The sequence below is a fragment of the Pollicipes pollicipes genome, unplaced genomic scaffold (genome assembly GCF_011947565.3).
Source record: "Pollicipes pollicipes isolate AB1234 unplaced genomic scaffold, Ppol_2.1 Scaffold_4881;HRSCAF=5763_pilon_pilon_pilon, whole genome shotgun sequence".
NCBI classification, from domain to species: domain Eukaryota; kingdom Metazoa; phylum Arthropoda; class Thecostraca; order Pollicipedomorpha; family Pollicipedidae; genus Pollicipes; species Pollicipes pollicipes.
Genome location: NW_023596576.1, coordinates 25,894,796 through 25,916,906, shown reverse-complemented (window position 1 = coordinate 25,916,906; position 22,111 = coordinate 25,894,796). Strand labels below are relative to the sequence as shown.

The 22,111-nt window shown below is 52.8% G+C and overlaps 1 protein-coding gene across 1 annotated transcript; it reads left to right on the top strand.

The window, feature by feature from the left end:
* Window positions 1-688: 688 nt before the first annotated feature.
* On the top strand, window positions 689-20,065 carry LOC119100174 (OTU domain-containing protein 7B; the record flags this gene model as incomplete). The annotated part of the gene is given in 11 exon segments (XM_037223284.1): window positions 689-771; window positions 2,837-2,998; window positions 5,251-5,418; window positions 14,350-14,481; window positions 15,225-15,392; window positions 15,736-15,832; window positions 17,040-17,166; window positions 17,657-17,852; window positions 18,462-18,693; window positions 19,036-19,114; window positions 20,057-20,065. Coding segments are annotated over 11 exon segments (1,446 nt in total).
* Window positions 20,066-22,111: the final 2,046 nt, after the last annotated feature.

The following is a 22,111-nucleotide window of genomic DNA, read 5'->3' as shown; positions in this document are numbered from 1 at the left end:
CTGTTGCGACCAATATTTGGTCGAAAATCAGTGATGTCACGATACCCGGTGATATTTCACGGAACATGATACACCGCGGCCGTAGGGCCTAAGTGCACTCGTATCAAGTGATGATTAGTGACGTCACACATTCAGGTGATTCGGTCAAGCTTTTATTCGGCACGCAAATTCTTGCAGCAGACAGGTACGAAAGGTAAAGATGGAATAAGGCCTGTTGCGCCTGATGTTTCATTGAATACCAGCGACGACATATCGTCAGGTGATGCTTTACGGCATTCGTTGCACCCAAAAGAGCCCTAAAGCATCACAACCAGTGACGTCACATATCCAGTCGAATACCAGTGACATCATATCGCTAGCAAATGCCTTGTAGCCTTCAGTCGGCCCAAAAGAACCCCGATGGATGCAAACCCATTTTCAGTGACGTCACCACGTCGGCTGATACCTAACAGCATTTCTCCATCACGGCAGTACAGGAACCCTGCAGCCAGCGTAGCTCTCTCCCCACCGTCGGCAATACAGGTACCCAAGTAAAAAAAAGCTATAGTTGCCTGGGTTTGGAGAGGTCGGGCTTGCAAGATGTTGACATTGTAACCTATTATGCTAGTTGGAACAAGCTGTCTCCATTGGAATGTTCACAACTGCTTGATCATGTTCTCATGTAACTGGAGATGTTTTGAACTTCCAGGTGAACCATGGAATCTCTGCTATTATCTGAATTTGTTAATACAACTGGTGCTGAACCTGGTCTGGCCAGAGATTTATTAGAAGGTGAGCATGATATAACAAGACACTTGCAAGTCATTTCAGACTGTTGTCCTGGATTGGCTGGAATACTGAAATGTCCTAGGCTGTTGAAAAGCCTATGTATGTAGAGGTCATGCATAATGGCAGTACTATGTAGTTGTAAGCTTAGTTGCAGCACAAAGCTATGGATCACATTACTCTACGTAATGTACTGTCTAGCCTTTTTCTTTGTGCTGCACTTCTATCATTGGTAGATATAAGTGAAGAAGCCCTTGTACACCATATTTAAAGATATTGACATCACAAGTTTTGGCCCCAGCTGCTCAGAATGTATATTTCTAAATCATTGTCTGCATATACATATTTGGATCACACTTTGTGGTAGGTACAATTCTCTGTTGTGTCTTTCCATGCACTGGCATTTGATGATATATCCGTGGGAATGCAATTTGTGGTTCAACTATATTTTTGTTCACAATTTGCATTGCATTTCTTTGTAACCACACTGCTTTTTGTGAAATCATGTATGTGCAAAATTTTTGGTAAGCTGTCCGTCACATTTATGAAATGTTGCACATCCATGGAATTATTCCTGTGTTACAGCATGGAAAAAAGTGCACCGGCTGGCTTGCAGTATGCTTGCATATTATGAAGGAAATTTTAGTCTTTGAGTGGTAGTTGATTAATACTGCTTTATTAGAAGGCATATAAGCTGTCTAAAGCTGTTAAGGGATTATAGGCATGATTGATCTCACTTGTGATACAGAAGATCTGATTGTCATTGATAGCTCATTGCATCAACTCACAAATATTGCCACTTGCACCAGCACATGCATGAATGTTCTGACACACTGAAATTCAGGGGTATGGGGAATGTGTAAAACATTGCTATAGGGCTGGGAGGAGGTCAGTGATCACCTCTTGGTAAATGATGCAGTTGATGCACAGTTCAGGTATGGTGGAATGCTGCCATCATGACCACTATTAATATTTTTAGCATTATGAACAGCTTGGTCTGTACCCCAGCTGTCAACCTGAGTAGGACTGTTGATGGGTGTGGCCATTATGGCCAAAGTAAAAATGCAACATAGTATTGTGGCTGCTTATATACTAGCATACCTTTAGACAAGTATGATGTAACAGGTATCTTGAAAAGTATCATGTGTATGTAAGTTTGTCACAGGAACTGTGATGCATTTTAGTTGTTCCTCACAGATGCATGGTTATATCAGCAGGTGCAAATTTTCTTTAACATGGAATGGCAAGATTGGTGTAAGGAGGTTGCCAGCATTCACCCTTATTTACGCAATAATATCAACATGGAAACATTTCTGATCAGTCTGTTGAAGATGCATCTAAAGAACTGGTTGTAGGTCATCAAATACATTTCCAATCTAGTATAAAAATAATTATGTTCGAGAATGTTTTTGTTGCAGACCAAGGCGAATATGAAGATATACCATGCGGGTAGTTGTGCATTATAAAGATACAGAACATGGAGCATAGTTTCTGCATGGGTGTGCAATTGAAAAGCTGTTAATGCAAAGATGAGATACAGATAATTGTGAACATGCAACCAGTACTGCACAAAATATATTGACAGTGATGTGTTTCAAAGAATGGCATATCTAAAGCAATGTGATCTGGAGCCTGACATGTGCTGAAAAATTCCATGAGATAAATTGTGCATGGCAAGGATTGGACTTGCAAATATATATGATCCATTGATTGCATCCAGGAATAAATGTGATATGAGGACATGTGTACACAAAGCCCAAACTACATAACTTTGCACATACAAGTATCTGGAAACAAAAATTTCCTTGTGATAATAAGCAAAAATATGCATGTGAAAGCATTTCAGACAGAAATATTTGATACCCATGAAATAATGAATGTGATGTGCAAAAATGACAGAAGTTTTTCCCTGCCAAACATGTCAGGTGTGAATTGTTCACTGGACACCATGTGGATGCTACCCAGACACTTCTTGTCAGGAGCAAGGGTCATTCTCTTCAGTTCATGCAGCAAAAAGTTTCTGCTGTGATTATCCTGTCTGCAAAATTGTCAGTGTGATCTTGTCTTTCAGACCAGCGCTGGGACCTGCAGGCAGCGATACAGGCATTTGACTACCTGCAGGGCCTGGTGCCAGCTCCTCTGCCACCTGCTGCTCGGGCCGCTGATGGCCAGACAGCCGGCAACGGCGCCGCCAAGCTGCAGCGCGCCCTGGCTGTTGAGATGCCTCCTGCAGGTACGACACAGCTTTATCCTGCTCTAACTGTCTTGCTCTCGCTCTGACTTTCTTGCTCCTGCTTTGACTTTCTTGCTCCTGCTCTTAATTTCTCACTCCTGCTGACTTTCTTGCTCCTGCTCTGACTTTCTTGCTCCTGCTCTGACTTTCTTGCTCCTGTTCAGACTTTTTCTCTCCTGCTCTGACTTTTCTCATGTTCTGACTTTCTACCTCCTGCTCTGACTTTCTCTCCCCTGGTCTGAATTTCCCCCCTGGTTTGACTTGTTTTCCCCTCATCTGACTTTTTCTCCCCTGTTCCTGACTTTTCCCCCCCTGTTCCTGACTTTTCCCCTGGTCTGACTTCCTCTCCCCTGGTCTGACTTCCTCTCCCCTGGTCTGACTTCCTCTTTCCTGCTCTCTTGTGCTCTGTCCTGCTCTCTTGTGCTCTGTCCTGCTATCTTGTACTCTGTCCTGCTATCTTGTACTCTGTCCTGCTCTCTTGTGCTCTGTCCTGCTCTCTTGTGCTCTGTCCTGCTCTCTTGTGCTCTGTCCTGCTCTTTTGTCCCTCTCTCTCCCTATCTCTCCCTATCTCTCCCTCTCTCTCCCTATCTCTCCCTCTCTCTCCCTATCTCTCCCTCTCTCTCCCTCTCTTCTCCCTCTCTCACTATATCTACCTATCTCTCCCTATCTCTCCTCTCTCTCACTATCTCTCCCTCACTCTCCCTATCTCTCCCTCTCTCTCTCTCTTCTCCCTCTCTCTCTCTCCCTCGCTACCTCCCTCTCTCTCTCTCCCTCTCTTCCCCTCTCATTCTCTCCCTCTCTCTATCCCTCCTCTATCTCCTCCCTCTCTCTATCCCTCTCTCTCTTCTCTCCCTCTTCTCTCTCCCTCTCTCTCTCTCCCTGTCTGTCGTATGATCTTGTTCTGGCTGTTGTCTGTCTGTTCTGTCTGTCTGTCTGTCTGTATAGTCTGTCTGTTTGTCTCGTTCTCTGTCTATGTCTCGGTCTCTGTCTCTGTATCTGTCTCTGTCGCTGTCTCTGTCTCTGTCTCGTCTCTGTCTTGGTCTCTGTATCTGTCTCTGTCGTCTGTCTCTGTCTCTGTCTCTGTCTCTGTCTCTGTCTCTGTCTCTGTCTCTGTCTCTGTCTCTGTCTCTGTCTCTGTCTCTGTCTCTGTCTCTGTCTCTGTCCTGTCTCTGTCTCTGTCTCTGTCTCTGTCTCTGTCTCTGTCTCTGTCTCTGTCTCTGTCTCTGTCTCTGTCTCTGTCTCTGTCTCTGTCTCTGTCTCTGTCTCTGTCTTCTGTCTCTGTCTCTGTCTCTGTCTCTGTCTCTGTCTCTGTCTCTGTCTCTGTCTGTCTCTGTCTCTGTCTGTCTCTCTCTCTGTCTCTGTCTCTGTCTCTGTCTCTGTCTCTGTCTCTGTCTCTGTCTCTGTCTCTGTCTCTGTCTCTGTCTCTGTCTCTGTCTCTGTCTCTGTCTCTGTCTCTGTCTCTGTCTCTGTCTCTGTCTCTGTCTCTGTCTCTGTCTCTGTCTCTGTCTCTGTCTCTGTCTCTGTCTCTGTCTCTGTCTCTGTCTCTGTCTCTGTCTCTGTCTCTGTCTCTGTCTCTGTCTCTGTCTCTGTCTCTGTCTCTTCTCTCTCTCTCTCTCTCTCTCTCTCTCTCTCTCTCTCTCTCTCTCTCTCTCTCTCTCTCTCTCTCTCTCTCTCTCTCTCTCTCCCCTGATCTTACCATTATATTTTAATTTTCATCTTTTGATCATTGTGTTCTGACCCTGGTTCTGATTCCTTTTCAGATGTTAGCTCTCTGACAGCAACTCTCATGTTTTGACTCCCCAGTGCTGACTCACCTGTGCTGTTTCTATTGTTCTGACTCCCTTGTTGTGTCCCTCCTGTATTGCCTTTCCTGTTCAGTGTCTCCTGTTCTGACTTCCCTGTTCTTACTCTTCTTTTCTGACACCTGTTTTGACCCCCTGTTATGACTTTCTTTTTCTAACTCTCCTGTTCTGACTGTTCTGTTCTGACTGTTCTAACTCTCCTCTTCTGTTTTTCTCCTCTCCTGTTCTCTTCGGTTTCTCGCTCTTCGTGGCGTGTTTGGCGTTTCGCATTTTGTGGCATTGTTGGACTGTTATCATGATCTGTTATCTTGGCGGTGGGGCGTGTGAGCACAGCATCGTCGCGCGGATGGGCTGAAATGGACGAGAGCAACTGGCACGAACCCTCCAGACGGCGCCGTCGCCGCCGCGCGTGCGGTGCCTTTCTGAACGCTGTTTCCGCGCGCGGCACAGACCACAAGCTCGGCCGTGGCATCTCGCGCGCCACCGACAACGTGCGTCTGGTGTCGGAGGCGCGCTCTACGCTTGCAAGGGGAGGCCTGAGCGGGCCGCCAGCGGCCGGCCAGCTGGACGAGGCGCCCGACCACACCTTCCTGCTGCCGGACACCGCCCGCTTCGAGGGTGAGTGCCGCGCCGGAGGCCGGGGCCGTCCCGCTCGCAGCCGACGCCAGCAATCCGGTCACGCTCCCGACGTCGTCCGCTTCGTGTACGCACCGCAGGCTGTCAACACCAGCTGCTTACGGACAAATGCTGACTCCACTGTGATGCATCTATGGAGCGTCTGGGCCTGGGGCATGGCAGAGCCAACATGAATCATAACGATCCCTGGTCGCTTGTGCTGAATGGAGGATAACACAGGAAGATGAGGATGGTGAGGATGATGATATAGAGTAATGTCGTAGCTCGTACAATTCTGTGCATCCTTGCGTTGGCAGTCGGAACAGCGGCCGAGCAGCCGGCCGCCCACTGACCCGCTGCATGCCGCACTGCACGTATACAGCGGCCCAGTGCATGTCGCATCAGACCCGCACGCTCACACGCCCGCCCGCGCACTCGCACGCCTCCCGCGCGCCCGCCCGCCCGCACGTCAGCCCGCACACTCACAGGTCCGCCCGCGCGCTCACACGCCTGCCCGCGCGCTCACACGCTCGCACACTCGCACGCTCGCACTCACACACGCACGCACACACACACTCACGCACGCACGCACGCAGACGACGCGCAGCACTCGCCCGTCCGTTTTCAGGTGTGGCAGCTCAGCATCGGTGAACCGCGCGATAGGTCTCCGGTTACGAATGGCTTTTTGACGCCATTGTCAGCGTGGAGAGCGGTTTGACGTCAGCGACATTGTGTCGTGGATACGCCCGGGGTTCTCTGCCGGCATCAATCATCGGGGCGTATGCGGTCAGCATTGGTGTGGAGTGTCCCCATCCCCTTCCCGGTGTACGTTCAGCAGACGACCTAGCTCAGTGGTTCGATATGTCAGTCATGCTGGACTGACTGACGGTAAAGCTGGTGCTTATTCGGCGAGTTCGGCGGGGGGGGGGGGGAACTCAAGGATAAGGGGAAGTGGGCGGAAAGGTAAGAAGAAGGAGAGGAGAAAGGAAAAAAAAATTGGCGTAGGTGACAGGACAACTCCCAAATACCAATTTGATAGGTGTTTCAGCCCACAAAGTCATCTGTATCACCCTGGTTTTGCTGTTTGAAATCGCGTGTATGACTGGCAGGTATCGGACCCTGTCGCGCCCGGCGATTCTAAATGAGTTCCCCGGCGCAGGCTACTGACTGAATTTGACTTTGTTTCTTGTTCGCGGGTGGGTACAGGGGTGGGCTTTTCAGTTGCTGGCGGCAGCAGGCATGTGATACTGCGCCGGCAACAGAGAAACTCGACCGCAGGGCGGGACTGCGGCGACACAGTCCTATGCAAACGAGACGATGCTGGCGGTCCCGCCCTTGGAAAATGCAGTCGTAACTGAAGTTGACCTGGCGTTATGGCATGACTTTGGTCTAGACTAATCGTAGTGACCGGACAGAATCTTTACATTACGTTTAAACTGTTATGTAGAAGGCATGTCGCCATCATTATCGACATGATGGGAGCGCTTCGCGAATTGTAAACCGCATTTGTGAGGAACATTATGCGTATAGCTAAAACAGCATTAATAGCTTTATTCCTCAAAGAATAAATAGGAAAATGGAGAGATAAACGCCATATTTCGGCTCCATGCGTTTATCGAAAAGAATATTGGTAGCAAATTCAAATTTGTCTGCCGATTTCACTCGACGTTTCAGTTTTTTCCTTCAAAAACAGCTAGCCACAGTTGTACAGACCACCAACATGCAGGGAATTAAACAAGGAGGAATTGCGGGTCATTTCTGCGGTACAGTGCACATCTAACTGAGAATTAAAATGCGCGAAAAATACCTGTATATCGCAAATGAATTCAAGCTAACAGGTGTCGCGCATAACACATCGTTTACTTCCGCAAGCGATCTCAAGTAAACAGGCGTGTCGCATCACGCATCACGTTTATATGCAAACGATTTCAATTAAACGGACATCGTGTATCAAGCATCAGACAACACTGATACATGAAGGCGATTTCAAGCCAGCATGCATAACACATCAAGACGCTAGTCACATTCAAATAATCGTTCATGATGACTCCTGTACATTGAAGTCTGGTCGCCAACTTCTTATAAAAATAGATTCACCATTTTTCCTGTCTTGATGGTCCCTTGCTTTGAAGATGCCTTTGAGCTCTAAAAGGAAATGGTCCGTACTTCCTTGAATTTTGACATTAGCGTGTTCTGTAAAAAAGATGGTCGCCGAAGAGTTCTTTTTATTATCTGTTTCGTTTTTAGCATCTGGCAGGTGTTCATCACAAATGAAACGAGTAGGACGCATGGGCTTCTCAACATAGTCTATGTGCCTCCCACGTTTTTCGCGCAGTTTGTGCTGGAATTCATAAACCACATTTCTTCGCGTGCAAACCCCCTATGACCCAGGCATGCATATATGACACCTATCGCACCCCGGGCACTTATGCTTCGAGACAGTATATTTAATTTAGAGCTTTTTTGGCTCCTCTAAGCTATCCGTAAGCGCGGTTTTGAGCTTGTAAGAATATGTTGAATTTTCCAGAGCGAGCGTTCATCTATGTCAGGTAGTGTTAAACCAACTTATTTACCCAAGTCAGCCTTTACAATGGACCATACAGAAAGGGGGTCCGCATTTGGATACACTAGTGACAGCAGAAAAGAGGAACAATCGTACAACGTTGGAAACAGAGCTGTGATCAAGCTTACCAACTCTGGCATGATTCTGCACTGCGAATCTGTGCACCCAACTTCCACTAAACACAATATAATTAAAAATACACTCCATATGGCTCTAAGCAACTTATCAAGCAGTGAAAAATACGGAAGGAGCATGAAAAATATGGACTTAGCTGTTGGACAATGGATATTCTCCACGACCTTTAGGCTGAATGTTGGAAGAGATCAAAGCATCTAGAGCATGTCGGGGATGTATGGTAGGAAACGGGAGCACGCCCGTCAACCGAAGGACTCTTAACACTAATTTACACAGATGAGCACTTGCTTTTGAAAATCAAACATATCGTCAGGAAATCGAAACTGCGCGTACGCATGGCTTGGACGAACAAGAAACTAAAATAATTCTAAGGTGAAATATCCTATCTCGAAGCCTAAGTGCCCGAGGGGCAATGAATGCTGCTTATGCAAGCCTGGCTTTAAGGGGTTTGCACGAAAAACAGCGGGGTTTATGAAATTAACGCGTGCCCGGGTGACCGGTTCAGTACCCTTCGCTCGGGTGGAGAGGGAGGGGGGGGGGGATGTAATTTCATCCGCTGAGACCTCAGGAACTAAGAGGGCTAGAGACGCTAAATTCATAGGGTGTGTTGACCTGTACGTGAACTCACTTAGGTTGAAGTTCGAGGTTTCTAGTTCATGATCTCTGGATTAAATAAGGTCAAACAAGGCCAAATTCCAGGTTAGTCTCCAAGGGCCTCTGGAACCTAGATAGCTGTATTAAGCAAAAGGTTACATGTTCATTTGAGATCAGTAGTGTTGTTTGACCTTGTGAAAGTCATGGCGACCAAAATCATACAAGACTCCTTTGAGTTTTGCAGTTGGATAAGTGACAAAGATTACGCTAGGCGGTATGCTGCTGAAAACAAAGTGTTGACCTGGGTCACTTTAGATCAGTGACTTATTCTGACATTTAAGAAGGCCATGAAAGGTGCAAAATGTGGTTTCTGTCATCAGCAAATTTGAAATGAGCACCAGAAACTACCCCATACAGCAAGCCCTAGAGTAATAAAAAGGGTTGGTCCTGACCGTGGTCTGACCTCAACACCTGGCCCTAGTTCAATCTAATTTTATTCAGTTGTTGTGTATCCTAACAAAGTATGTCAGAAATGTATGGCTTCGTTTAACACTCCGTTGTTGGACCAGACTGAACGATTCCCGAAAAAAATTGCCTTCGATGAAACCATGACCTAACTCTCACCTGCCATACATCCGTGGCCTTACATAGTGCATCTAAATGTTTGATGGCAGACGATCCGCTCTTTAGTTGTCTACAGCTATGCAAAATTTGGCGCGGCTACGCCTTGCCATTCCGAAATCATTTCAGAAAATTTTCGGGGTGGGGTCAGTTTGACCCCCACCCGAGCGCGTGTCAAGTCTAAACTTTGTGAAAAAAGCAGAAGTGATGTCGGTGTCGGGAAGTCCTTGCACCTTACTGGTTTGATATAAAATAAACATCTGCGAGATGCCAATATAAAAACAGATAATACCATCTTTGGCGATCTTTTTTGGACAAAACACGCTCGGCTGAAATCCAGGGGATACGGACCCTCCACCCCTTTTAGAGCTCAGGCCCCTCGAGCAAATGGAAAGAACCCGATACTTATATGATGGGCCCCTGAGCAACTGAGTATACCCTGGCGTATAACGCCCCGGAAAAGCGTACAGAGCCTTTCGGGAAAACGGGAGAAATCCGTGGAGGAAAACCTGATCGATCAAGAGCGCTCAGGCATAGAAGCAGATGGCGTCCGAAGAGCGGCATTGGGCCCCACGAGGAAATGCAAAGATATTAAGGGCAACGTAAAATGCTCCGTAGCGATCAGACTGACCCGGCAAGTGAACATATGGGGTCCAGGCAACAGCGCTGTGTCTCTGGACACCGTAATCAACCCCAAAATTTCCCCAAGCAACGCCTTCTCAATCAGCAAAGAAGTAACTTTATCTGCTCATAAAATCATTACTTTTGCCAGTAACCGTTCTTGGTCGTCTGTAGGCCCAAAGACGTCCAATTGAGTTGCATGTAACGTTTTGTTAGAAAACTGCGTCCGGTCGGCCAGTTGTGGGTCCCTTGGAAGCCTATAGGTCCCTCGGCATGGTTCATGGGGGGGGGGGGGGGGGCATGATCCTGTACCTACCCCTCCTCGTCTGTATCCACCACCGGCTCCAGCAGCTGAATAGGGAAAAGCAGCAGGTCCGTCAAGAACATAGGACAATCCATTCATCTAAGAAGTAACCAAAACACAGCATGGAGAGCCTCGGAACGATCGAGTGTGCCCAAACAGGTAATAGATGGGGCCCCCGACAGAAGCGCTTGGCCAGTTTCCGAGCAGGTTGTTACATCGGGCCCCCGTCAAGAGCTCAGGGACCTCCATTCAAATAGAAAGTCCTCAAGACCCAACGAAGAGGGCCGCCGAAAGATAAAGTGTGTCCTAGCGTCTTAATAGATGGGGCTTCTAACAAGAGCGTAGGGCCCTCCATTCAAATAGGAAGCACTCAAGACCCAATGCAGATGGCCTCCGAACGATAAAATGCACCCCTACAGCTTATCAGAAGAGGTCCGACAAGAGCGTAAGGCCATCCATTCAAATAAGAAGTATCCAAACCCTGCGCAAAGGGCCCCCGAAATATGGGGTGTACCCGAGCAGATTACCAGACGGTCTCCGGCAGGAGTGCAGCGCCCTAAATTCGAAGGAAGTGAAAAGATGGGGCCGCCGACAAGAGCGTGGGGTCATCCATTCAAATGTGAAATACCAACGGTACGATGTAGAGGGCTCCGAATAATCGAGGGCGCCCGAGAATGTTAACAGATAGGGTCTCGTGACCTCGTAACGCGTGAAGACCGCCCCTCAAAAAGCAAGTACCCAAGACTCGACGTAGAGGTCGCCTAACAATCGGATGCACCGGAGCGGCTTATCAGAATGGGCCGCGACAAGAACGCAACAAGAGAACATTCAAATAAGTCGTGCCGAAAGCCATGTGCAAAGGGCCCCCGAAAGATGGAGTGCCTCAAACAGATTATCCGATGGACCCTGATAAGAGTGCAGGGCCCTAAATTCAAACAGCGGAACCCAGTGTGCAGGGTCCCCGACCAATCCAGAGTGGCCGAACAGTGAGGCGAACAGAGAGGGCCCCCGATAAGTGCGTGGACCCACCGTTCAAAAAAGGATGACCCGGTGTACAGTCCCTCCGAGTGATCAAATGTGCCTGAGCATGCTAGCGGATGGGCCCCCGACAAGAGCGTAGGGCCTTCATTCAAATAAAACGTACCCCAAACCTAGTGTGGAGCGCCCCCCCCCCCCAAAAAAAAAGATCGAGTGTATTTGAGCAAGCTATCAGATGGCCCCCGATAAGAGCGTAGGGGCCTACATTAAACTCTTCAATGTGCAGGTCCCTCAAACAATGCAGAGTGCCTAAGCAGGTTAACAGATGGGACCCTGACAGGTGCGTGGGGTCTTTCGTTCAAATATGAAAAACCACGACATGGGACCCCCAATGATCGAATGCGCCAGAGCATGCTAGCAGATAGGGCCCCCGTCAAGAGCGTTGGGCCTCCATTCAAATCGAAAGTACCCAAGACCAGACGCAGAGGTCCCCTAACAATCGAACGTGCCCGGGCGCCTTATCAGAAAGAGCCGCAACAAGAGCATAGAGCGTAGGTCCCTCCATTGAAGTAACAAGTGCCCAAAACCCAGTGCGGAGTGCCCCCGAAAGATGGAGTGTATCCGAGCAGGTTATCAGATGGCCCCGATAGGACCGCGGGGCCCTAAGTTCAAACGCCAAGACTCAATGTGCAGGGCTCTCGGACAATCCACTTTGGCCGAAAAAGTTAACAGAGGGGACCCCAGACACGTGCGTAGGGCCCCCATTCAAATAGGGCTTCCCAAGACCCAATATAGAGGGCCCCCGAAAGATCGAGTGTATCCGAGCAGGCTATCAGATGGCCTTGACAAGAGCGTAGGTCCCTACATTAAAATACCCGGTGTGTCGGACCCCTAAACAATCCGTTGTGCCAGATCAGGTTAACAGATGAGGCCCCGACAAGTGTGCAGGGCCCTCCATTCAAATGGAAAGTACCCTGGACCCAGTTTCGAGGGCCCCGATCGACAGAGTGTGCATAAGCAGGTTAACAGATGAGCCTCCGACAAGAGCGTAGGGCCCTAAGCAAGTGGCATAAAATTGGAAGCGCCCTAGACCAATGCAGAGGGCCCATGAGCATATCGCAAGTGTGTCGGTTGGTGAACCGAAACCAACGTAAAGGGCCCCCGAGCCACCGAGAACACCCGAGCAAATTAACATGGGGCCCTGCAATAGTCCACAGAGGCTTCCTGGCGGCTGGAAAGAATCCGTGGAAGGCATCTGATTGACAAGAGCGCCCCGGCACGCTAGCAGGAAGAGCACAGAAACAGTGCAGGGCGCTCCGAGCAAACGCAAAGCATTCAGAGCTAACGTGGAAGGCTCCTTAACGATCGAAATGACCTTGCAAGTGGGCATATAGGTCCCCCGGAAGCAGGATAGGACCCTGGACAGCGTGATAAGGCTAATGATTTCCAATTAACAACTTTTTTCATTATTGAAGATTTTTTTATCTTTTCTTGCAGGCCATTCACTTTCGTTTGCAACTGTTCTCGGTGGCCTGGAAATCCAAAGAAATTTTGTTGTGTTTTGTGTTTAAAAAACTGTATCTGTTCGGTCAACTATGGGCCCATTCGGAGCCTATGGGTCACTTCGGGGTACCACGGGGGATCATGGGCCCCGTGACCGCCCTCTCTGGATCCGCCCCTGACTCAATCAGTGGTGGAGGTTGGTGCGGGGTGAAGCACAGTAGCCACGTGCCAACAATTAAAGGGCCAGACGGAGATCACAATGCCGCTGACTTGTATTGGTGCAGAAATGTGACATGCACTATCATATAAATACCTGTAGAATTACGTTCAGGCACAGCGGCCACGCGGTAACAAAGGGCCAGGTGGAGATCACAATGCCGCTGACTTGTATTGGTGCAGAAATGTGGCATGCACTATCATATAAATACCGGTAGAATTGCGTTCTCTGTTTCAGTTACACCTTGCAACACATACAACTAAAATGAAGAACACCAAGCCACCGGAAACAAAGTGGTTGAAATCCGGTTATTTTTGTTTCGAGCGAGGCTCTTCTAGGCGACGTCGTTCACATCACAACCTGCCAGGTCGTAGGTACCGGTTAGACTTCGGCCCCGGCTAAATACAAGGAGGGTATGTCCAGAGCCGACGATATTGGCGGAAAGGCCGAATGCCCGCGTGAGCTCTCATCATGACCGGCATCTGACCGTATAATGAAATTGATAATGGCTGAGCTTTGCTTAGCATGAACATCTCACAACTGCTTACATGCCTATGAACTGCTCCAGAAAATCCAATGCAAGCATGCAAAGTGGGCCCAAATGTAAGCCGGCCGCCGTCCCAGGAATCGAACCCGCCACCCACCCGTTACGAACTTAACACCATCGCGCGGCGCCAGGCATCCTCGCGCACCTAAATGTCGAGATATCTATCCAAAGAAAAACTATGCCAGCGATGCCCACTGCGGATTGGAGGTGCCAGCTCGCCGGCGGTTCAAATTTGCGAGGTGTGATTTGCGGAGAGCTTGCGAAGGCCGCTAGTTATTGGCTTGTGCGAGCTGCACCGGGCCCAGTACTAGTTCTGGATGTTGATTGGCGGAGAACGCGTGCGATTGGTGGCTTGTGTTTGGCGGAGAGGCGGCTTGGAATTTGCCATCGAAGCGTCTGCAGCCGGCGCCATCTAGCGGTGCCTGCTGTGTGTTTTATAAGCCCGTGGTGGCTTCGTCAAAAGTTCAGGTCGTTATTAGTTTCGTTGCTGACCAGTAGCATCACAAAATCAACCGTTGGTCGATAGCGAACTTTCACTGCGTTCCCAGTCCGTGTTACGCGCACATACATAACGTTCGACATGTGCGTGTGCGTGTGCGTGTGCGTGTGTGTTCAAAAATTCACATTCAAGTGGAGACCAACAATTGAATTGTTTGCCCTGAGACCGTCACTCGGCGCCCGCGCCATGCAGTACACAATGGTACAGTCTGGGGGTGGCGACCCCCGGTCCAGCTGGTGCCGCCATATGCTGCGCTGTTTCTGCGCGGCTGCCGCCGGCGCCTTTGCCGTCCAGCGCTCGGTCCTGTGTGTGGCGGGCCGCAGCTGATGTCTCGTCCCTGCCGCCCTGTCAGAGGGCTTCCGGTGCTTCGTGGAGGACGACCTGGTGGACCGGGCCACGCTCGTGTCGCTGGAGCAGGCCGGGCGGCTCAACTGGTGGGCGCGGGCTGGCGTCTGCCCTCCGCTCTGGCCACTCACCACCTCAGGTGGGTGTTAGCCGGTCCGTCACACCGGGGGTCATCTACTCACCGCTCTGGCCACTCACCACCTCAGGTGGGTGTTGGCTGGTCCCTCACGCTGGGGTCATCTGCCCACCGCTCCGGCCACTCACCACCTCAGGTGGGTGTTAGCTGGTCCCTCACGCTGGGGTCATCTGCCCTCCGCTCTGGCCACTCACCACCTCAGGTGGGTGTTAGCCGGTCAGTCACACCGAGGGTCATCTGTCCGCCGCGCTGGCCTCTCACCAGTGCACTCCTGGTAAAGAGGCGTGGGGCGGAGGAGGAGCTCAATTCCCCACACGCTGCGTCCACAGGTCGTCCATGGAGGTTAAGAACTATTGCAAGGGATGCACGTGGCCCATGAAAGCCTGCCCAGCTGTGGCCGGTGCGGTGCGGTGCGGCGCGGCCGTGAGACAGGTCTGACCGTCTGCCCAGCTGGTCTGCCCAGCTGTGGCCGGTGCGGTGCGTTGCGGCGCGGCCGTGAGACAGGTCTGACCGTCTGCCCAGCTGGTCTGCCCAGCTGTGGCCAGTGCGGTGCGTGGCGGCGCGGCCGTGAGACAGGTCTGACCGTCTGCCCAGCTGGTCTGCCCAGCTGTGGCCGGTGCGGTGCGTGGCGGCGCGGCCGTGAGACAGGTCTGACCGTCTGCCCAGCTGGTCTGCCCAGCTGTGGCCGGTGCGGTGCGTTGCGGCGCGGCCGTGAGACAGGTCTGACCGTGTGGCCGCCTGGCCAGGTGACGGCAACTGTCTGCTGCACGCCGCCAGCCTGGGTATGTGGGGCTTCCACGACCGGCTGCTGACGCTGCGGAAGGCGCTGCGGCCGTGCATGACGTCCGGGCCCCACGTGGCCGCCTTCCGACGCCGCTGGAGGTGGCAGGTGGCCCAGCAGAACACCGAAGCAGGTCAGCAGGCAGACGGAGCCCGACTGGCACGCCTCTCGTTGCTGGCGCGCGGTCCTGGAAGCGGCCGGGTGCTTCCACTACGCGGGTTGGTCTGTCTGTCTTTAACCCGAGAGAGATGACCATTTTAGAAGCGTGTGAATTTTAAGGGCGTGCCAACCGCAGAGCTTATTTGCGCCTGACGTAGGTGTTCTTGTGAAGCTTATGTCATAAATCAAGCAAGGTTGTGCCGAGGTCGCTCGTTGCGTGTTCAGTGATCACATCAGGTCTCCATGGCGAATGCGATTGGCACAGTGCCTAGCGTATGTGTGAAGCTGGGTCGGCCTACTGTAACCGTACGTTGCAGGTCTGGTCTATTCTGAGGAAGAATGGGAGAGGGAGTGGGTGAACGTGATCACACTGTCGTCCAGCGATCCACGCCAGAACGGCCTGGAAGGCTCCCAGTAAGTACTCAAGAGGTGAACTCCGCCCAGTAAGTGCTTTTGCCGCTGCCGCTGCCTGCTGCAAGTGCCTCCCAGATTGGACGCTGCCCATCAGGTACCCCGGCCGTCGGTGCTGCCCATCAGGTATGCCGGCCATCGGTGCTCCCCATCAGGTACGCCAGCCGTCGGTGCTGCCCATTAGGTATCCGGTCGTCTGTGCTGCCTATCAGGTATGCCGGCCGTCGGTGCTGCCCATCAGGTATGTCGGCCGTCGGTGCTGCCCACCAGGTATGTCGGCCGTCGGTGCTGCCCACCAGGTATGCCGGCCGTCGGTGCTGCCCATCAGGTATGCCGGCCGTCGGTGCTGCCCATCAGGTATGCCGGCCGTCGGTGCTGCCCATCAGGTATGCCGGCCGTCGGTGCTGCCCACCAGGTATGCCGGCCGTCGGTGCTCCCCATCAGGTATGCCGGCCGTCGGTGCTGCCCACCAGGTATGCCGGCCGTCGGTGCTCCCCATCAGGTATCCCGGTCTTCGGTGCTGCCCATCAGGTATCCCGGCCGTCGGTACCTCTCGTCAGGTATCCCGGCCGTCGGTGCTGCTCACTGGGTACTTCCGAAATAGACGCTCTCCAGTGTGTGCTTCCTGATGGTTATTACGACTGCTCGCCGCTATTGCTGGTTGCCAGGCATCCGTATAAGTGTTGTTTTGACTATCTCTTGAAAGTTCATAGTTCCCTTCATCTGGAACTATAAATAGTGCACGCTGAGCAGTTCGAGAGTAAAAACTGCTACCAAAGAAGCTTGACGGTCTGGTCTAGTGTTTGTTGGGGAGCAAAAGGAGATTAAGTGATGCCAAGAGCACTGGTACAGTCCAGCCACGACCCAGGTAACACGGCCACCGCAGCCGCCACCCCAGTGACACGGGCGATCCGGCCGTGATCTTGGGGTGACGCTGTCGCCTTACATATCGTTCATTGCCACCATTGTGTGTGGAGATCAGCTTACCGGTAATCACTGTTCATACGGTGATCGAGTCTCCGCTGTACCGCGACTATGGACGGGCTCTAGAGGTCCGCAGCACGTGTGATGGTATCGCGTGGCGCGCAGGGTACCGCTGCGACCATTTGGTACAGTTTGGTGCAGGCATGCTGGGTCTGTGGACGCGACCGTGTGGCGTGCGTCGGCGTCCTGCGCCTCCTGTCAGCCGGCGGTGCGGTGTCTGTTGCAGCGAGGAGGAGCCAGCCCGGCCCGACGCTTCTCTCTCCGTGTACGAGTCGCTGGAGGAGATCCACGTCCTGGTGCTGGCGCACATCCTGAGGCGACCCATCATCGTCATAGCGGACGTCACAATGAAGGTAGGCGGCGCTGGTGCCGACGGGGTCCGGCCGGCTGGCCGGCCGGGAGCCGTGAGGGCTGCCGACGCCGGCGGTAATGAACTGCACCGAGCCGGCACGGCCAGGCTCATGTTAACGACTAGGCTGCTCCGGGCTGAGTTGAGCTGGGCTGGGCTGGATTATGCTGGGCTGGGCTGGGCTGGGCTGGGCTGGGCTGGGCTGGGCTGGGCTGGGCTGGGCTGGGCTGGGCTGGGCTGGGCTGGGCTGGGCTGGGCTGGGCTGGGCTGGGCTGGGCTGGGCTGGGCTGGGCTGGGCTGGGCTGGGCTGGGCTGGGCTGGGCTGGGCTGGGCTGGGTTGGGCTGGGCTGGGCTGAGCTGAGCTGAGCTAGCTGAGCTGAGCTGAGCTGAGCTGAGCTGAGCTTAGCTGAGCTTAGCTGAGCTGAGCTCGATGGAGCTTAGTGGAGCTGAGCTGAGTTGAGATGACCGATATGAACCGGTGGTCCGGCCGGCAGGACGTACACGGCCAGCCGCTGGCGCCGATCCCGTTCGGCGGCGTGTACCTGCCGCTGGAGGTGCCGCCGGCTGACTGTCACTGCTCACCGCTGGCGCTCACCTTCGACGCCGGCCACTTCTCGGCGCTGGTGGCCATGGCGCCCGAGCCGGCCACCGACAGCGCCGCCGCCGAACCGGCCCGCTACGCCGCGCCAGGTTAGCCGCTATCACGATAACGCGGTCAGTCCAGCAGCGGTCACGATAACGCGGCCACTCCAGCCGCGGTCACGATAACACGACCACTCCAGCCGCCATCACGATAACGCGGCCACTCCAGCCGCGGTCACGATAACACGGCCACTCCAGCCGCCATCTCGATAACGCGGCCACTCCAGCCGCGATCCCAGTGACATCGCCCGGGCCACAATAACGCGGTGACGTTGCCGCCCTTGTCGTAATGCCTGTGATATGGTTACTGTAGCTCAGGACCGGATGACGGTTCTACTGAAGCTTTCACTCTGGCGACGCGTCTGTCATATCTCCGATCCTTTGAATAGTCTGCTGTAGCCCTGACCCTGGTGATGTATCTTTTGTAGCCCTTATCCTGGGGATGTAGCTGTTGTAGCCTTGATCCTGGTGATGGTCTGTCCACTGTTATTGCTCTGATCCTGGTAATGGATCTGTTATAGCTCTGATCTTGTTGATGGAACCGTTGTAGCTCTGATCTCGTAGATGGGTTTGCTATAGCTCTGATCCTAGTGATGTATCTGTCGAAGTCCTGACACGTCTGCCTTACGTGTGATCCTGGTGCCACGTCTGCTTCAGCCGTGATCCCGGTGACGGATGCGGACGGCGTGCTGCTGCCGATCCAGTTTGTTGTTGACCCGGGCCCAGAGGTGGCCTGGGAGAAGGACCAGGTGGACCCGGTGGTGCAGGCGCGACTCACGCTGCAGCCCCAGCACAAGCTGAGCCTGCTCCGCGAGTACCTGGACGTGGTGGAGCTGCCGCTGGACGGTTCCGCTTCTCCCCGACCGCCGCCTCGCTCGCCGCCGCCGGCCGCGCCGTCACCCCCGCCCCCGCCTCCGCCGCCGCCTCGGCCCCCGCCTCCGCCGCCGCCTCGGCCTCCGCCTCCGCCGCGGCCCGCCTCGGCCGCCGAGCTGCGGGACGGTGACGCTTGCTCTCGGCGGCCCGAGCCTAACCTGCAGCTGCAGACGGTGGTGCGACACATGGGCAGCATCGGCAAGTCGATGGGCAGGAAGATTCGTGACAACCTGGGCAGCCTGTCGCAGCGGATGGCGGTGACGCCGGGCCGGCGGGCCGCCTCAGCCGGTGACGTGCGGACGCGCGCCGCCGCCACCGCCCGCTGCCACTGTCTGCTGGCGGCGCGTCTCGACACCAGCCGACAGTACAAACACCACGAGGACATGATCAAAAACTACCTGACGTCGGCGCGGGCCCGATACGCCGAACTGGAGCGGGCGCGGCAACTCGACTGCGACTGCGCGCCGCGTGCCGAGCTGGGCCGCGCGCACGGCGTCGGCCGCTCCACCTTCTACGCCGGGCCCGACCCGGTCACCTACGCGCGCACGCGCGACATGCCGGCGGTGCGGCGTCCCGGTCAGCCGGACCCCACGCTCTACCTGAGCCGCTCCACATTTTACAACGACAGCGGGCCGCGACCGCCGCCCGACCAGTGACGACCGGCGCCCGTCCGTTGCCGCTCGGCCCGCGCCCGACAATCAAAAGAGGTGCGGCGGCGCGTCCGGTGCACGGCCGACCGGCTCCTCCGTGTTCACTTGGCGGGCTGACCGGTGTGGGGAGTGGTGCTCGTGTCCGCTGTGAGGCGACCCACTCATGCGGGGAATTACTCTGCGCTCCTCGGTAACCGACTTCCGCAGTGGCACCGCTGTCGTGGCTTTGATTTTCATAAAGTCACAGACTTTCTTAGATCTTATCGTATGGTGAAGTGCACCCATCTAGTCCGTCTTTGTAATGTGTTCTTTCCAGCCGCCATCAGGCTACGACTCATTATTATCCATGATATTCTGAATTCATTTTGTTCTCCGCGGCGCGGTTTGGTCCAACTGTCCTTACTGCGATTGTGATTATGGCAGGATAATTACTGTGTTCCTTTTGAAGGCTGCTCTGGGGTCATTCGGCCTGGCCCCAGCGGTGGCGGCCGCGCTGGCAGGTGATGCATGTCGGAGGGCCGATGCAGAGATCAGCAGACTGGCTGTGGCCGCCGCCGGGAGTGCCGGCTGCGGGGTAGTACGGCCTGACCCGTCCGTGGCAGCTCAGATGAGTCGACGGCCCACCAGGCCCGGCTGCTGCATTACCGCTGGCGGCCGGTCGGGGCCTCCCCAGAGCCCCGACAGTGTCATGCCCCTGCACCTGCGCGTCAGTGTGTTGGTCTCGGCCAGGCTGGCTGACGTCTTCCCATGCTACCGCTCCAGGCGGGTCATGCGTTAGGTCTAGTCGGCGGCTAGCGGTGTATTTCGCTCTGGCCTCGGCAATGAGCTTGTGCCGGCCGTCTTGCGTCACTCATGCGTTGGGATGTTTTTACGTGCTCCTAGCTTATCGCACCATATTGTGACGTGCCACGAATACATTTTTTTTTATTAGCTGTTTTCGTTATGCGGCCGCCTCCGACGGCTAAGCTGCGCTGGCGAATGCCCAGACATTGTTGGATTCTGGCGGACCAGCGCCCAGCGCGCCCCTGCGGCCGGCGCTCGTGGCGCCCTAGCACGCAGCGGTGCGTGAAGTGAACGGGGAACGGATCGTCACCGTAGCCCGCGAGTCACGAACGCGGGTGTCCTGCATTTCTATGTGGTTTTGAACTGAAATAGCCATGTTGAAGATCGTTCGGCGCAGTGTGCAGCCGTGTCCTTGAGACCTAAACGTCTGTAATTCCTGAGCTACACACCCACGAAGATGGGGAGTATTTCAAGGTCACCTTGACATTCATGACGTCATAATAACGTTATTCAAATCCTGGCACTCCGCAAGCCATCCGGTGACCAAGGCCAGAAAAAATGTATATATAATAGTCGAGTGATACATATCTGGCACTCGTGAACGCGATATCCAGATGCAGCGGCTATCACTTGGCTCTCAATATTGTGCGAGGTACGATGACGTGATCAAACAATGACGTATCGTGGAGCGTATGTGCTACGCTAAGAATTTGTGTTGTCTAGAGCAATCTTATACTTAAAAGTATACCACTGGTTATAAGTGAGTTGTTGCGTTATATATGATGTTTGATTCAACGTCTTCAAACGTGAAACATTCCCGACTTTATTTTCCCCGGCATCTGGTGGTAGAATCGGGGTAGTGAAGGTAGAATCTTTATTTTTGGTGTTGCGGTAGCTGCTCATCTGTCCAGGGGATAACCTCAGAGATTATAAAATATACGCCGAAAGAAAAAATGGTTCCGAATGTCTCAAAATTCATTTGTTACATTTAAGGGTTAAACGGCATATATATTTTACAACGTTGAGGTCGTCCTTTGGACAGAGTAACAGCTACGGTAACACGAAAAATAGAGATTTTTAGTGCTCCATATTCCAATACCACCAGATTCCAGCACCACTTCCCGGTACTGTAAAAACCAATCCGTTGAATTCATCGATCAAAATATCGCAGGTGAAATATACGCTCTGCCACCTAACTGCATGGTTTATTCTCCTAAAGTGAGCAAAGGTACTGCTTTCAAATGCGTCATCATTTTCGTCCAACCATTGACCACAACTTAACTTTACACGCAAAGCGGACGTTGCGCGGCCTATGAAGACTGCAACGCCTGGCACCGATGAGTTGTTTCTTAGATTTTCAAGCGCGCATGCTGAAAACCGCGTTACATGATTTGTATCACATCAGTTCAGGATGAATGTTGAACGCCTCTAGACAGCATGGCTTTACCATGTTACTAAAGACTGCTTACCCACTTCGATCTAGATTCGCGGAGGCCTCGGTATCTCCGTGCAGCCCAGATAAAGATTCTGACAAAGTTTATCATCTCGTTCCGTTTAGAATGTGTCCACTGGACCACTGTAAAATGAAGAGCGCCAGTGATTTACTTCTGTCGATTTCGCAGTATCTAATAGTTTCTTTTTTCAGTTATAGAAGGAATAATTTAAAAAAAATATATATCAAAGAAAAAATCATGTTATAATAAAAAATCACCTTCAAAATCACAAAACACCACGTTCGCTGACAACTTTGTTGTGAATGACCACTGAATCAGGTGAGCCCAGTTCTAACCGTGCTGAAAATACATGGCCAGTGTCTTTGCAACCCCAAAATTGTCCGTTATGTGAGTCCTTCTGATGACCAACACTGGCAACGGCATCGACGGATTCTTGTGAGAGACGCCCCTGATGCTCTTCCACGCGCCAGCTATGGATGTAAACCAGCTAATGCTGTTGATGTAAGCTTGCCATGGAAAGCGTTTCGCACCTCGCAATGTACGTCTC